Source organism: Sciurus vulgaris (assembly GCF_902686455.1).
Source record: "Sciurus vulgaris genome assembly, chromosome: 3".
NCBI lineage: Eukaryota > Metazoa > Chordata > Mammalia > Rodentia > Sciuridae > Sciurus > Sciurus vulgaris.
In genome coordinates this window covers 130,971,990-130,990,841 of record NC_136463.1, presented here as the reverse complement: position 1 = coordinate 130,990,841, position 18,852 = coordinate 130,971,990, and the positions used below count along the sequence as shown (strand labels likewise).

The following is an 18,852-nucleotide window of genomic DNA, read 5'->3' as shown; positions in this document are numbered from 1 at the left end:
TCTTTTCATTTACAAAATTTATTACCCTTGATAAAATTAAGTGTGAAAACAGAGAGATACTATAAATTGGGTTAATATCTAGTAATCCAAAGAACATGAGCACCAATGTACCAATAGCCACAGTCCAGGGTAAGAAAAGAAAGTTTTCTGAGGGAACAAAAAAGAGGATAGGGAGAACAAATGTTAAGATATTTAGTATCTAAACAGTAGACTTGTGGCAATTTGTTACAGGCTATATTTTTTATTATAGATTTAAAACAGTTTACAAATTTTACAGAGAGAAAGTAAAATGTAGGCATATTCAAAAAAATAAAAATATACTGAGGATACCCTTTAAAACTTTATTACTGAAAAAATTCACAAGTCCATTTTTAATAAAACTACCTGACATTTCCAAATAAGTTTTTATTGATTTCCAAACTAATATTTGTATGTTTGTATTTCTGGTAAAGAAATCTATATGTTTATTTCCATTTATCCATTTGGGTCATTTCTTACAGTATTCTCCCATATTAGAATTTTGCTTACATTTAAAAATAGAAATGTAGTTTATATCCTAAATAGAGTTTCAGAAATCACTTAAAAGAAGTTAATTAAGAAGTTGCTTAACACATACATATACAAACATCAAAAGCTACATGATATATTACAAAAGATTAACTGATTTTAAAATTTGGGGGGACTTTTTGGAGAACATTTAAGCATACTAATGATTCAAGAATTTAAATAAAGCTGGGTGTAGTGGTATACTCCTGTAATCTCAGTTACTAAGACTGAGAGGCAGGAGGATTTCAAGTTTGAGATCAGCCTCAGCAACTTAGCGAGGCCCTAAGCAAATAGCAAGATCCTGTCTCAAAATTAAAAAACTAAAAAGGGGTAGGGATGTGTAGTTCAGTAGTAAAACATCCCTGGGTTCAATCTCGGTATCAAAAAAGAAAAAAAAAATTTAAATCAAAGCTAAGTAAAACAAACAGTAACATTTTAGTGTTTGTAAGATTCTTCAAAATGTAAACTTCAAAACTACCATCCTTTTTTGGGTCGCAGACAAATTTTCCTCAAATCGAAAAAAAAAAAAAAAAAAAAGGTGGGGGGGGCTGGAAGTTCTGGTATTCTGATAAAGATATTAATTTAAATAAAAGTAGTCCTTTTCCAAGATTTCTTCATAAAATTTTGAAAGTTTACATATTCATACACCAAAATAAATTACTCTGGCAACTCACAAAGCATATGTGAATCAAATAATATCAGACATTTTATTATGTTACCTGTCCCAAGGAGCAGAAGTCTCAAAAGATTCTCCTAATACGTAGTATTCCAAACCCAAGTCCTGTTAAGACACATAAGAAATCACTAAACTACAACAGTTGCAATAATCAATAATACTGTTATTTCATGTAATTGTTAGTATCACATGGTTCTAATTTAGCATCAACTGCTCTTTAATATCTATCTCATAAGAGTACTGGGAAGGAGCCCTGAATGAGATATGACCTTCTTGAGGACAGGAATCTTATGTCTTGTTTTCTTCTGTATCCCTGGCAGCAAACAGAGTGCCTAATACAGAATAGGAATTCAAATATTTCTCCCTTGAATGGAATGTCTATTCAGGAAAATAAACCTATGTACATAGAAGACTAGAATAGATTTTCAGTGTTCTAAATACCAAATTAACCAATATCAAAAATTGGTCATCAAGGTGGAAGGAGCAGAGGGACAAAAGTTGGGAGGGAGGGAGTAAAAATAAGAAGGTATTTTCCTTTCCTCAAGTCAACTTTTCTTTAAAAACAAATTCAAAAAATAGTGTACCTTTCCTTGAAGTGACAGATTAGTCAAATATATAGAGGGATTTCTGCTTGGAAAATATTTTATAGCTTATAAGATACAATACTTACATTATAAGTAACACATACTATTTGACTTCTTTACCTAGAGCACAATTATTTTATTATCAAAGCTAGAAAGAGTCAAAGCCCCCACAGAATGGAAGGATTTGAGAAAAAGATTTTTAAGGTAGAAAAATCAATACAGGTTATAAATTTGCACTTCCCATAAAAAGAATCACTTTGACTCTACCAGTGGTTGGCAGGGGGAAAAACAATCCCCAAACTACTGATCTAAAATGGGTGTTTCTCTCTTATGCATTCATTTATTCAGTAAACATATATCTGATAACAATGATATTGTTCACTGGACAATTTTTTTAAAACATAAAACAAATAAATCTAGAGGGAAAAAAAAATCCCTCACTTGCTTTTGACTCAGTTTTAACATTAACTGAAAACTTAAGACATTTACCCAAATTGTGTGTATGCTGTACTTGCTACAGATGTATTTCATTTTCTAGAATTCTGAATTCAATATTGTAGGAAAATGATCAATATCCTTAGTTGAAACAACAAACAATATTTTATCTATACTCAAAATACTTTCTATGAGAAGAACCCTGGGTACTGATAATTTATGGATATAAACATAATACCTAAGACCTATTATTTTTTATGATCTGTACATTCCTTAATCAAAATTTTTAACAGTAGACAGGCAATAAATATATTTTTCCCCATCAGCACCACTTGGTGAGGGGGTAGAAGGGCACAGGACTAACGATATACTTTAAATTCACTGCAATTTAAAATTTAGATCTTAACTAGAATTAAATTCTTTCTAAAATGAGAAACATCAATTCAAGCTCTTAAATAAGTAAAACCAAATTGTATATAAGTTTTTGTATTTCTTTCCAAACAATTTCTAAATGAAAAATTAGACAACTTAGTATTAAGGAAGTCAAATTCTCAGGAGGGTATCTGAGAAATGATCTATTAGAATAAGATCATTTACATTAAATAAGAGGCAATATTTAAAATAATACTACTAACAACCTGGGCAACAGCAGAAAACAATTAAGAAACCTGAGTTTGTTAGAAAGTAGGGGGAAAAAAACACTAAATAAAATAAATAAAATTTCAAAAGAACAATGTCATGTAGCATAGACTTGAATATGACTAATGAAATTTCTCAAATGTCTCATAAAATCCATAATAAGTATTTTAGTCCTCAAGTACACATAAATGATTTCTAAATAGTAATCATCACCAGTGAACCAATAACTACTTGGAATCAAGTTAAATATCAATTTTTAAAGACAACAAAGATTTATATATATTTAAAACATTATAAATTAAGTGAGGAGTGCTGCCAAATAAAATAGCTTGATTTAACAAGGTAATCTTAGGAAAGGCATGTTCAACTTTCAGACAGAGAATGACTCCAATCTTTTAAAAGAACAGAGACATTAAATCATTTGAAGTTACTCAAAAGCATATATGGGTTTAAATGGGCTTCTGAAAAATGATAGCTAATGCAGGGTTCATGTAAAATGATGTGCTTAACTATCATATCTTAAGACATTTAAGAAAATAAAAAATACAATTTCATTCAAAATAGGAAAAGTATTATTTACAATGTAAAGTAAATGACAAGGGAAATAGGATGTAACTTACTCGAATGTATGCAATGACATAGGTCAGCAAATATCCTCTCTGTCCATTATCTTCGCCAGCTGCCAATCCACTGTGATTAAAGAACAAACTGTTAATGTTTTAAATGAACTATTAAAAAATATATAAACTGAACCAAACTGCTAAGATATCTAAAGATAACTGCTTTTCTAGATTAACAAATATCACGTTGCATCTTATTTTTATTTTAGTCTCATTTATATCAAAGAGATGTCAAGAGAATAAGCTTCGACAAAAATCTGAAAATAGTTTTAATACTTCAATCTAGTCATTAATTTCAAACTTTTATTCACCACACTAATAAAACTGATTTATATTATCTACTTTTCATATTCTCAAAAAGAGCAGAGAATTAGTCATGAAAAATGGCTTAAACAAGTGTAATCCTCACTTGCATAACAAGACACAAGTATTCTTATTTCATTCATATAGACTGAGTATCCCTATCTAAAAACCCAAAATCCAAAATGTTCCAAAATCTGAAAATTTCTGAGTACCAACTGGATGCAACAAGTACAAAATTCTACACCTGACTTCATGTGATGGGTCTCAGTCAAAACTCAAGCACACTAAAAATATCGTATATACATTACCTTCAGTGTACATGTATAAAGTATACAGAAACATAAATGAATTTTGAGTTTAAACTTGGGGCCATCCCCAAGATCTCATTTTTGTAATGCAAATGTTCCAAATTCTAAAAAACTCCAAACTTTGAAACACCTCTGGTCTCAAGTATTTTGTTATATTTTTATTCATATATTCATGTTATTACATTCTTATTCATGTTAATGAACTGTGATAATTAAGTAGGAACTCCCAAATACCAAGAAGTTTCTTGAATATTCAAAACACAATATTTGGCATCTTAGACGTAGTGATTATTTTATGGAATTTATTATTTAAAAGAGAGACAAAACATACACAAAAGTACTAAATTTGAAAAGCAATGTACAGTATTTCAAATTTACTATGATAAATTACCACAAATTTAATACAAAATTTAATGTTTACAGCAATTCAATTCACAATAGCTAAGCTATGGAACCAACCAAGGTGCCCTTCAAAAGACAAATGGATTAAGAAAATGTGGTATATATACACAATGGAATATTACTCAGCCATGAAGAAGAATGAAATTATGGCATTTGCCAGTAAATGAAAGGAACTGGAGACGATCATGCTCACTGAAATAAGCCAATCCCCAAAAATAAAAAGGTGAATGTTCTGACAATGCAGATGCTGAGACACAAGGGTGGGGGGTAAAAGTTCACTGCATTAGACACAGGGGAATGAAGGGAAGGGAGGGAGGGAGGATGGGAATAGGAAAGATAGTAGAATGAATCAGACATAACTTTCATATGTACATATATAAACATAAAAACCAGTGAAACTACATTGTGTTCAAAAGAATAGGATCCTCATTAGAATAAGTTATACTCCACGTATGAATAATGTGTCAAAATATACTCTATTGTCATGTATATCTAAAAAGAAATAAAAAATTTAAAGAACAAAAACCAAAAAAAAAAAAAAAAGCAATATTCAGACAAACAAAAGAACAACAGGTCAAGTCTTATTACTATGAACATAAAACTATTCCTTTCAATTTGAAAATAGTTTTATCCATTGAAATTCTATTTGATGATCTAGTTACAATTCTATATGACATATAACTCAGTCCAAGTACTGTGGTCTGTGAAAGTTATTCTATTTGAAAGGAAAATGAATGAATATTGCTTCTTTGGTAAATGAAGTTATTAACTATTTTTTTCCATTATCAGACAAATTGTGATTCATTCATTATTTCTATTAGAGTCTCACATGACAGTAATTAAATCCTCCTTTTTTTGAAGTTTTGTGGGACTTGGTGATAAGTAATAATATAATATAGGTGTACTCATGTTTTATACAAACATTTTAAGGCAGTTTCAGTCTGGATTTATGGGCTAAATCAGAATTTCCTGACTTGACTATTCTTGGTTGACATAGTCAAGTAAGTTAGTGTTAACTAGAAGTAGCAGACTTGACAGAATAGCTCTCCTCTGAAAACTACCTGTGGATGGGCTATAACAAAATGAAGGGAACTGTTTGTATTAATAGAATATTTATGAACAAAGAAGACAGAACTAAGATCAAGCATCACTGAAAGTGAAAAAGTAAGAAAACAGAAAAATAGCTCTGGGTTGGATGTGAGATTGGAGGTAGAGAGCCAAATAAAATCCTCAAACAAAAGGAACATAAGTCAGAAAATAGCAGGGACAAGTGCTTGGAGGGAAACAGCTGAGCCCATAATTCAGGTAGATATGAAACAGACTGAGATCAAGGAGGAAAAACACTACAGATCTAGAAAATACAAATGGTTCATTCTGGACATAAAGTAGAAGGAAGTGGAGTGAAGCCCAGAAAAGGGAATAAGACACCCTGCTAGGAATCTTTGAGAAGCATACTAAATATGCTATGTTGTGAGAAGTAACAGGTGTGAATAAACATTCAGTAGGCCTATCTCTGTAGAAGAAAAGTCAATTTGGGTTTGCTTTTCAAGTCATATTTTCTTGAAAATTTAGCTTTTTAGTATTTTTCTTCTTTTTTTAAGTTTTTAAAACTGTCAATCTTCTAGCCTGAATTACCTTAAGATACAATCGTATCATACAGCATGAATGCAATCACTTATGCAGCCAACTACCAAAAAACTATTTAGATTCAAACTGTGTTATTTTAAAGTAGCAACATCCTTCTCCTATTTCATGCTCCTGCAAACTTCAGACATCAATTCACAAGGTTCTTGAACAAATTTAAAGCTATGTCATGAAGAAGCACTGGGAAGACTAATGAAAGAGAAATGAGAGACAATCATTTTATATAAAAGGGCCATCTGGTGAACCTAATCACTCTCATGTTGAATTATGTAAAACAACTTAAGCACACTTTAAAAATAATGATTATATAATACCTTAAGTTCTATGGTAAATGTCAAAACACCTGTCATGAGTGCTGACAAGTAACATTTATTCTCCTCAGTTCTTAGAAAAGTAAAAGTGCTAGCCAACAAGTATAAACAACCAAGGTATGATTTTTCAATATTTGGTTACTATGCTCTGTTGGATCACATATGTTCAAACAGTATTGGAGTGGAGTGGAAGACAAGGAGACAAAATGGCTAAACTAACATGTATTCTAAACTGTTCAGATTACTTCATTAAAAGCAATCAATTTAAGCTAATGAAGTAACTGGAATATAGGACAAAACGAAAGAGAAAATAAAAGATAGATTAAACCCCTAATTAAAAATTAAATACATGAACTAAGTTAACTATAAAAACTTCAGTGGAAAGTTGGTGGTGCCTTCCCCCCAACTGTTATGCAGAAGTGACTGAGGATTCAGGGTTTGCAGAGTGTCATCTTAAAGAAAAGTATCTCTGAGTCTTCAATAATTAGAACAAAAAATTAGTGCCTACAGAAAACAAAGTGGGCAGCCAGAACCTCTGATAGAAAAACCAAAAGAAGATATTTCCTAGTATTAAAAAAATCAGAACTAAGTCATCTCCCTAACAACAATGTGGGTTATTCAAAACCAAAGATTTTTGTATATAAATGAAGAAGCCACAATGAAAGTACATTAAGAAATTAATTATAACTAAAAAGAAACAAATAGCAAAAATATGAGACCCCAATTTGGACCAAAATTTTTAACAGTTTATCTCTGCTTTAAATTAATATCTCATTTACTATAATCTATTTTAAATGGATGAATCTGATAGAAGTGTTATTTAGAGTAAGCAAAATGCTGGAATTAAACCAACAGTTCTGGAGTTTTAATATTAGTGTCTGGCAAGCTGAACCCAGTATCTGAAAGAAGATTCACTCTTATTTATAAGCTGTAAATGATGGTGTTATATGAGAAAACAAACCTGGCATTACTGACATGCCTGAAACTGAACACTCAAATTAAACAAAACTGATAATATGGTTCTGAATAAACATCTAAAGATTAAAATACTCTTACAGGTAATAGGCATAAATGAATTAGAAAAAATATATCGGGGAAAAATATAGTACTTGACTTCATTAATTCTTTCAACAAATGTTTAATCAATATCAAATATGTTCCAGGTATCAAGAGTGATGTCCAGGAACAGAGAAATCATGCCCTATAAAAAATCATGTAAAAGATACAATGGGCATTTTTTATCATGAACCTATGTAGTCCAACAGGAAATGTGGCATACTACTTACTAGTAAAGATTTGCTAGTTACTCAATTTTTATTATAATTATTGATCCTACCAAGTAGAATTCCTGTGTGTATTCGTGTGTGTGTGTGTGTGTGTGTGTGTGTGTGTGTGTGTTAGGGATGGAGGAACACTGAGATGAAACTAAGCAAATTCAACCCCACATACAGTGATTTAACACATTTTTAAAAAATGTCTTATTCCACCTCCCTACAAGTCCTTCAGGAAAATTTTAAAGTCCCAATTAAATATTTAAATATATAAAGAAAAAATTTAAAGCTTCAGTTTCTATTATTTAAGGCTAGAGCAGATATAAAATATTTTAGTACAAATTTCCTTATCCCCTGTGTGTATCTACTTCCTAAACAGTAGGTATACGCATAAGGCTAAATTCCTTCTGGGTAGGGAAACATGCATATTTCAAAAATGCAAACAAAAATGAGACTACTTGAAAGCCAAGCCATTTGGTCATTAAATAAATCTTCCCAGCATAATTATTTTTAATTAATTTAGTTAAAACATCAGTGATTCCCAAGGAAGGTAGTATAGGGGAAGAAAGGATGAAAGATTAGTGAACTTTATCTTTTACTAAAGAAAATTAAAATTCTACTTGCCAGTTTCAGAACAGGGAGAAAAAAAAGGAGTGAGAGACTAATTTTAATACTCAAAAATAGTACAAAAATAAACTGAAGTCCAAGGTTAGACCCTTTCCCACTCTAAGAACTTCACTTTAACACTTTTCAGACAATCCAGGAAGTAAAGAGCTGGTTATATATAAAAAATATATATGAGTGGCATACTCTAAAATATACAGCTCCAAATTAAGTGTTAATCTGTTTTCTTAGAAGGAAAAAAAAGAATAAAAGTAATATAAAGAACTCAGACTAAGCATAATGGGCATGCTATATTTTAACCCCTGAAACACAAAAGTAAAGACTAGCATCCAGAAAACTGTTAGTTTATGTACTTAGAAAAGAAAAAAATATAGTCCTGATAAATGACATTTCCACTATAGTTCTCATCGATCAGTCTAATAATCCATCAAGCAGACAGACAAAATCTACCCTATCATTATTCAGTTGGTTATAGATGTGAAATGTTTTCTGTTTCTTTATACCAGCACAAAACAGTGAATGACAGGGGGTGGAGTATAGACAATTTATCAAATAGCAGGGATTAAATTCAATTTCCTTTTAAAAATACACTAATTATATGCTTTATACATGCACTATTTTCACTGAAGAGTAACGTGATAATGAATTTTTTTCCTACTTCACCACAACAAATATCAAAATTGATATTAGTACAAAAGACCAGGAAAAACAATAATTAATATACTATGTATATTAAAAAATGAGATAAACAAGAGCAATCTAACGTCTTACAAATTTTGGAAGTAAATTAAAACAGTATTTTAAATTTACTTTCATAAATTACTACAAATTTAATATGAAATTTAAATTGATAACTGCGATATGCAGTATGCTTATAAACATTATGGTCTGGTGCATTAATAACTGGTTGGAGATATTAGAATTTTAGTTTAATATTCTCTTGGCATTAAGAACTTAAAGCCATACCCAAATTTTGCAGCAATGTCATATACTTGTTTTTCATGTTGAAGAACCTTCTCACGGTCCCCCTCAAATAGTAATGTGGCTACACTTAGCTGATTTGGATCAAATCCTTTAAACTTTAAAAAAAAAAAAAAATATTATTACAAATGAGTCTTATCTTGCAAAACAGTACATCAAAATACATTTTACTCTTTTCCTTCTGGTCTGAACTTAAATACACCAACTTCTTAAAAACTGAACTTTGGAACTTTACATTTCAATCAATAAGAATGCTTAATGCACCTATGCAGGTTATTACAATATAAAACTATGCAGCAGACAAAAAACATTTTACCTGTATTCCATGGTTTTAATCTTAATCATATTAAACAATGTATGCCATGGTTTAAATTAAATGTCATATCAGTATATAAATGCAAAAAATGGTCAGAATTATAACTAATAACTGAACAGAAACTACAAAATAATAAAATAGCTAATTGTAGAGGGGGGGAACCCAACAGTTCCCTTACATACCAGTAAAAACTTATTAAATAATACTTTCAGCATAAAATTAAAAGAAATAATCTTAAAAAGAAATATGTAACTTCATTAGGAAAACATGTCTAAAACAGATAAGAAAGATTTATGTTTCTGATGCATAAACTAAGCATTACAAACCTGTCAGTACTTGCCCAAAGTAATATATTACTCTATTCCAAGTCTAGTAAGAACCCCAGTGGACTGCTGAAAATGAAGTTTCTAAAATTTTTTCTAGAATAGTAAAGAGGTAGGTGATAGAAATAACAAGGAAAATTCTGAATAACAAGAGGAAAAACCAGACTTACAATAATTAAATCCATCTAATATTTCAAGAACAAAAAGCTCATTAAAAAGAGTTAAATACATGAAAATGGAATTTATTTCTTAGATAAATACTACATGAGATGTGTTGATTAAGGCAAATCAATGAAAGAAAAGGGATTAATTAGTTAATGGTGCTGACTCAACTGGGTGGTTACCAACTTGGGGAGCAGGAGATGAAGATTACTTTAGGTATTTATTTCACATAATAAAACTGAAATAAAGTATAATAAGGAAAAATTATTTAAAATTCTCATTTAACACAAAAGAGAAAACCAAATGGTCATAATCGTAGTTCTGAAGGAACAAAAGTTTTTCTAAGCTTAAAAGCAAATAAATAATTACAAAAGAAGATTAAAAAATTTGAAGCTTTAGCACCAAAAAGAAAAATCCCTTTTTTAAATGGGAAGTGCTTGACTGAAAACATTTATTTACAAATTTATGACAAAGGACCTCTAATAAATTCCTCAAAGGGTACATAGCAGAGCACCAAGTGAAAAAAGGAAACTATCACCAACTAATTCACAGAAAAATTACATCTAGAAGATATAGAGAAATGTTCTGTCTCAATGGGTTTTGAAGAACATCATCTAAAATAAAGTACTAACACCCTGCCCAATAAGTTTAAAACATAAAAAAGCAACAACAGAAAACCCATGTGCAATAATAAGGCCACAACAAAAAATGACACACGGGTATTGCTGGCAATACCATAAGCTGGCATAACTTTTTAGGAAAGCAATTCAGCAAAGGTTAAAAAAAACCATACACTTAGAAAATGCATTACACTGTTCAATGCAATATTATTTTTAGAAACTTCAAATCTGGAAAAGGAAAAATTCTGAAAATGGCTACACGACTGATTTGATAAAATATTTGTTCCAACATGAAAAACAATAATTATAAAATGTATACAGCAACTATTATAAGGACAAACATCCTTATGATAGTTGTCTGTGAGGGGAAGAAGGCAGGAAACCAAATTAATATCCCAAGTATTTAAAAATGTAACATTTTATAAAAATTCTTACCTTTGTAATATAAAACTTTTTTAATCCATCCAAAAATGATGTAAAAATAGAGGAAACCTGAGGTTTAAGAGCATGACCTAAGAAGAAAAAAAAGTTTCTATATTAAATTAATAGCAAGTGATAGTTTCAGAAGATCAAAAGACTACTTAGTAACCTAAAAGAAAGTGAAGGTTTTATGACTTTAATTTCCGAATCCATATTATATATATTTATATTAAGACCTTCATCTTTTATCTTTTCCCTTCTTTCAAAAAGTCACAACTTTTTATTTACAAAACCCATTATCAGTTTGTTAGTTAAATTCAAATTACTATATGTAATTAACACTATACATAGTTTAGGTCACCTTTCAATGGTGTATTTTTATACATACTAAAACTACTTCATTAATTTTTACTTCATTAAGAACACCCAATGGTGGCTGGTTTTACTTTTATTTTTCTAATTATAGAGAAACCATTCAAAAGTATAACTAAATATGGAGTCAATGCAAAGTTTAAAGTTGTTTCTTAATTAATTCTTAACTCATTGAGAATTCTTGGCATAAAACTAGCAATTGCTTTCTTAATCACACCCACAGAGTTAAAATTGCCAAAATAACATAAACGGTGTCTCAGAGTCTGCTAAATTAACATCTTTGCCTACGGATTAAGCTTAATTGAGTGAAAACCTTTTACTGTTTCCTCATTGTTTTCAAAGAGTAGCAACTTCAACTCCCATGACTGCTACATTTAAGCATCATGCATCTGGTTTTAATGCCATGAGCCCAACTCAGAAAAATATGGCAACCATTTATACAAAATTTTTATGAAGAATTTTAAAGTCTTTAGTAAATCTAAAATTATATTTTAAAAAGGTTAATTTTTTAAAGCCTTTTAGTTTGAGGGATTTTGTTTTTTTAAGAGCAGAACCTCCCTCTAAAATAAGTACAAATAGCAAACTTGTTTCTAAAACAACGATCACTTTTTCCAATCCATCTATTTTTTATTGAAATTCTGAGTCTGTAATACTCTATTTACTACAGTTTTGTTGTTTGTAATAGGAAATTGTTACATAAAAGACCAAGTAACATAAGTCTTAACCAGCAGCTAAGAGTGAGAAATTCATGCTATAACTGAGGCATTAAAACAAAACAACCGCCAACCACACCAAAAAAAAAAAAAAAAAAAAATGAACTGCAGATTAGATGGGGATCCACCTGGCAATCCTTCTGAGTTACTGGAACAAAAGTAGGGATTTTTTTTTTTTCTTTTTTATTATGATCTACCAGAGATCCTACTCCAGCATAACCAGCATTTTTTGATATAATTTTTAGCATGAATTAAGTTAGAAATAACATATCAACAAAACACTTCATATACCAAAGGGAACTCATCCTACCTAAATAAAAATTGGAAACAGACATATAAATATATGTTGAGTATATGGTGTTGTATTCTTGCAAAAAATAGAAATTGTTATTCATATAAAAGTTTTCTCATTTATTTATCTTTACACAATGCATAAGGACTCCAAATGTTACTACTCCAATATGAAATAATCCTTAAGGGTAAACCTTAATCCACTAACATTTATGAGTATAATTTCCATTATGTCAATAAAGATTGGTCACGTATGTCTCCAATACTAAGTTGACATGGTAGTTTTAAAGAATAAATTATTATGAAAGTGATACTGATTTTTGAGTAAAGCATTAGTATTAGTTGGAAGATACTGTTATCTTTTACTTTTTCTTAAATTAATGCTACCTATCAAATTAATTATAGTCTAAATATATTTCAGCTACTATGTTTTATCTTTTATAGTAAGTTGGTTTCCAAATTTACCAGGCAGCCAGCTTGACTAGTAAATTTTTTGTTCCTATGATTTTAATTAATTAAAAAGGATTTATTAACTGTATATTTCAAAGAAGTAGTTTGAAGCAGTGTAAAAAGTTGTGGGCTTTGGATTCAGACAAACTGAGTTCAATCTCAGCTCTATCAAAGAGGGCTTGTGGACTCTGATTAAAATACTGAGCCTTGAGTTGTTTGTAAAATGGGAATACCACCTTAAAGAACAGTTTTAAGGAGAGATTTCATAAATTATACTGAGATAATGTGCTTAGCACTGTGCTAAGAGCATGGCTAGTGCAATGAGTAGTTCAAACAATAATATGGCTAGGTGTGGCAGTGCATGCCTGAAAACCCAGCTACTTGAGAGGCTGAGGCAGGAGGATTGCAAGTTTGAGGACAGCCTGGGCAAATATGTAAGACCCTGTCTCAAAAATAAAATAAAACTAAGGGCTGTGGATATAGCTCAACTGTAGAGCATTTGCCTTGCATGTACAAGGCCCTGAGTTGATTCATAGAACTACAAAAACACAAAATTTTTAAATGCCTATAATGTGATAAGTGCAAGAGATTTTAAAAATTACTAAAAAATATCCCCTAAATTTGAGAAACCTTGATCTACAGAGGAAACCCACAGATCATTTCAATATACTGAAAACAGATAATCTTAATAAAATGTAACAGGGGTTATACTATAAGAAGTAGTGATATTAAAAATATTAACAACTAATAAAGCCTGTGTTTTATTAACCAGTATGGTACAAACACTAAAAAAATCAGCCACATGGCTATTGCAGGGTTCTAAATTGCTGTGCTAAGAATTACTCTTTCAGTTGCTCATCACAAGGTCATGACCACATATATAGATGGAAAGGCTTCAACAGGTACTGAAGAATCAAAAAGGATACAGCCAACCAAGAAGTATGATCAGATCTGTAATTCAAAATGAACACTTTGGTGGCTAAATATAAAACAGAAGGAAGGAAGACACAAGTCCTACCACAGACCTAGAAGGGACTATGTAAGCATGTTTCTAGGTATATAATGAGAATGTGAACACAGATGACAGACAGCCAGAAAGATCTTTTCTTTAAACTTTCATTTTAAATTGCTATAGAACCCAATTATAAATAAAATATGGCCAGAATTATATTTAGTTTTACAAAGGTGCCTACATCTAACATAACATACTATAATAACATATAAATAGGTAACAGTCTTATTAATTAGATACATGGCTCTATATATCTCCAAAAGCAGGCCAAACATACGAGAAAGAGCTTTTACTTTCATTTGATTTGAATATCTCATTATTTACAGGACACAATTATCGTAAGCTTTTGTTTATCAATACTATACTATGTTTAAAGTAATTTACTTAAAGAAGTAATTGTGACTTGACTTAGAAGAATCTAATTTAAAATCAAATTCTTGATATGTTATGAACCTGACTTTCTTAATTAAGTTTCTACATAACTATAATCATTTTTCCCTATATTAAAACCTAAGCAACTTTCAGACATGACAACAAAAGCCTGCCTTTCAGAGCTGGGGGTGTAATTCAGTGGTTCAGTTCCTGCCTAGCATGTGTAAAAGACCTGGGTTCAATTCTAGCACTACAAAAAAGGGTACTTATTACTGAAAAATCATTTCCATAATTTCAGGAACTGTTTTGATGATATTTAAATTCTATAAAGTTAAATCCAAAAGTAAATTTCAGCACATGAAAAAAATATGGAAGCAATAAAACTAGAATTGAAAACGATATTGTGTCAAAAGTTTAATAATTTAGACAAATAGAGAAAAAAGAAAAATGTTTTTAGATCCCAAGTACCTACTGAATTCTTCATCCCAACAGTCCATTGGCACTTTAGATACAACACATTGTAATAGATTTTTTTTCCAAAAAAAAAAAAACCACCATTTCTACTTCAACTCTTCCCTTTATTTAGCCTTCCAATCCAGCTGGCTAACTGATTTTAAAAATCTATCTCTCCTCTACTCTTGTCTCCATTGTTGCTACCTTACTCACAGGCCCCAAAATTTGCCTCCTGGAACTATTTCAGGTCTGTGCCCTTCTAATTCATCCTGAGCAACACCACCAGAATGAGCTTTTAAATGTAAAGCCGATTTTATTCCCTCCAGAAAGAAATCCCACAGCTTACAAAATCCAAATTTATTCTGCAAAGCCCTAAATGACCCATCTAGCTTTATTCCATACAACAAGCCTTGCCCTACCCTCTATCTGAGGTAAAAAGAACTATTCAAAGTATCCTAAAACATGTCACTGAGGTTTCATAGCCTTTTTTTTGGGGGGGGGATGGGGGGTGGGGGGGGCTGGGTACTGAACCTAGGGCTTTGTGCAAGCAAGTAAGTGTTCTAGCACTGACCTATATCCCCATCCTCTTTTTTTATTGTTGTTGTACTTTGAGACAACGTCTCAATAAGTTGCTCAGAATGGCCTCAAACTTTTGATATTCCTGTCTCATTATCCCAAGAAAAGTTCAAGTTTCTGTTGACAAGTGAAAGAGTATGGTAGGGAAGAGATAATCTCAAGCAAACTTCTATTTATCTTTAAAGATTCTGCTCAAGCATCACCCTCCTTTAAAAGTCTTTTCTGACTTTCAGCCCCTATCTTGGGCAAAATCAAGTAGAAGCAACTGTTCCTTCATTTAAAATCCACAGGGTTCAATGCAGTCTTCTTTCACAGTCTCTACAACACTACTGAACTCATTCATTTATGTAACTGTCAGCCTCACTACACTGAGCTTCCTTGATGGCAGGAACTATGACATTTATCTTTCTAGTGCTGCAAATTTGGGAGAGTAAATCAGCAGATGTTAAAATTATCACTCCTTACTTACCAAATTGAAACTGCTGGTTGTCCATGAGGCGAATAGATGCAGGAGCACATCTCTGTTTAAAAAGAAAAGAATGTGATATAAGTTTAATACAGTAAGAAGCTAGATGAATAGAATATCTTTCTGCATTTAAGAGATCAAGAGTTTACTTCCTAAAGTTATACAGAAGAAAATAATTTTAAATTTTTATAAAATTCTATGAAGATAAATAAAACAGTGACTTTAAAATATCTGGCAAGGAGAAATCTACATGCAAAATAGATTAATACATACTAACATATCTTTAATTTCTGCAATAAGATGTGCTTAATGTCTAGCAAAGACCTATGGAAATACCACAGAGGCTTCAAGGTGGATTATTTTAGAAGAAAGTAAAAATTTTTAAGACTAAATAGTACCTCACTAATTACGTATTTATGAACTATGTTATGTTAGGTTCTTGCAACACTTTTAAAATGAGGAAGATAGTGGTTAAAATATTCAGGAAGACAAAGCACTAAAAATGTTATCTACATCTTCATAGACAACTCTAGGAACTGGAATTCTTTCTTTTTATCCCTTCTCATAATCCATTTTAAATAGAAAAAAACATTCAGTTTGCTGATTTTGCAAGTTCTTTCAAGGTTGTACTTGTATGAAAACAGCAATAAAATTCTGAAGGATAAGATAATGTATCTGAAGAATAAAAACTGTATTAGTGTTGTAGTCATTTAGGCACATGCTACAAGTATCAAGGAAAGAAAACCAAGGAAAGCAGATACAGTTAAGCATCCCTAACCCAAAAATCTGAACTCCAAATTACTCCAAAATTCCAAACTTTCTGAGCTCCAACTTCTTAAACAGAGTTATAGATTTGGGAGCACTGGGATTTCTGGGTTACAATATTCAACTGGAAAAGTCTATGCAAATATTCCAAAGTCTGAAAAACTCCAAAATGTGAAACACCTCTGATCCCAAGCATTTTGGATAAGGGATATCACCAACCTGTATTCATTATTTATTTGGTGATGATAATACAAACACTACAAACAATGCAAACACTAGAAAGGTTCACATTAGGTACAATTTCTCCACAGAATTCAAGTAAGTGAGCTGAACCTCAAATGGAATTTTTACTTTCTACACAAATTTTTAATATTGGCTAATGTTTTAGAGGCTACAACTGTAGCTCAATGGTAGAGCGCTTGCCTAGTATGTGTGAGACTGAGTTCCATCCTCAGCATCACATAAATAAAATAAAGGCACTGTGTCCATCTACAACTTAAAAACAAAAACAGAGGTTGTTTTAGACTAGGAGTCTGACAAATGCCATATATTTTTAAGCATTTATCTTCCAAGTATCTTCCAAATTATTTTGTATCAACACAACTTTCTGAGACCCATTCAGAAGAAAAAATACAAAATAATAAACAATACATTTTAAGTATGCATCAAAAATCTGTGCTATTATTTACTTCTAATTGAACAAATATTTAATTCTCAAATAAAACTAAAAATAATTTTATTTCACCCAATAAAAGGACTAAATATGTTTCTTATTTTGAAAGCTTCAATTTATTTACTCAATTTTGATACTAAAGATGAGATAATTCAATTTTTTTTTAAAAGTCACTACTGAGTCTAAAGAAACAGTATCAGGTAATTTTATATACACCTAACAATAACCCACCACCTTACATTTTTAAGAATCTTATAGTTTCCAAGTTGCTGTCATGTCTATTTCATCTGAGGAAACAACCCTTTCAAGATAGCAGAACAGGTATTACCCCCATTTTACAGAAAACGACACAAGAATCAGTGAGGGTAAAATATTTGCCCAAGGTCAGATGACTGTTAAATAGTAAAGAGAGAAGTAAGACCAAGATATTCTGACTGCTTGGTGAGCGCTATGCCAAATATATCACACATCATCAAAAAAAGACTTAAAACACATTCACAGAAAGCTTCAGATTCATATTTTAAACAAAAGTTACATTAAAATTATCGTATTTGCTATTTTCTGGATTTATTAAAAGTATGATAATTTAAAAAATAAAACAAATGTACAGCCTGAATAATTTCAAATCTTAGTTTAAAGGCATCTTTAAAGGTATCTTGTAGTTTGGTCTACGCTTCTAAAAATGTCACCGGTTTCCAAAATACTAAAAGGAAATCCAAATCCATTTTCTTCACATTTACAAATCTGAAATGTTTTCAATAAAATGAGTACAATGACTTTTAATAAAACATATGAAGCATGATTAGACCAAATTTCTGTTCTCCATAAAATAAACAGAATATCCCTATAACATACATATTTATATGATTTGGTTTAAGTATACCAATAAAATACCAAAGAATTCAGAGTCATTCTTTCATTTGTAGAATAAAAACATTTTAAATTCCTATCAACAGCTTTTGAATTCTGTAAATTCCTATTGACAACCAGATTCTACTTCACCTGTATCAATATCAGGTGTTCTTAAAGAAAACAACCATCATAAATACATATATATCAGAAAATGAGAAGACAGTATACTACATTAAATAAATTTCTATTGGTATTAAATCTGTAAAGCAATTAAAGTACAATATGCAGATTCTGATTAAATATTAGTTTGCAAATACCCTCTATAAAATATATTTGAGGGATAAGTGGAATAATTTGGTTACAGAATTATAATTAGCTGGCATTAGAAAATTACTGTATACCTATATACATGCATGATTACACGAATGGTGTGAAACTACATTGTGTACAACCATAAAAACAAAAAGTTGTACCCCATTTGTGTACAATGAATCAAAATGCAGTCTGTAAAAATTTTTTAAAAATACTGCATAGTTTCTTAGATATGATAATGGTATTGTTCTATTTTTCAGGAGATGAATGCTGAAGTGTTTAGAAGTCAAGTGTCATGATTTCTGTCACTTAATTTCCAATGGCCTAGACAACATGATACATACAAAGAATACTAAAAAA

At 30.7% G+C, this 18,852-nt stretch overlaps 1 protein-coding gene across 1 annotated transcript in view; it reads right to left on the bottom strand.

Annotated features, from left to right (window-relative positions):
* AGPS (alkylglycerone phosphate synthase) overlaps positions 1-18,852 on the bottom strand; it is a 125,490-nt gene that overhangs the window by 33,801 nt on the left and 72,837 nt on the right. Inside the window, exons 12-16 of the mRNA XM_079132209.1 lie at positions 15,894-15,945; positions 11,201-11,277; positions 9,330-9,442; positions 3,501-3,570; positions 1,266-1,327 (exon numbers count right to left, since the gene is read on the bottom strand). Coding sequence (XP_078988335.1) covers positions 1,266-1,327; positions 3,501-3,570; positions 9,330-9,442; positions 11,201-11,277; positions 15,894-15,945 — 374 coding nt within the window. The remainder of the gene's footprint in view (positions 1-1,265; positions 1,328-3,500; positions 3,571-9,329; positions 9,443-11,200; positions 11,278-15,893; positions 15,946-18,852) is intronic.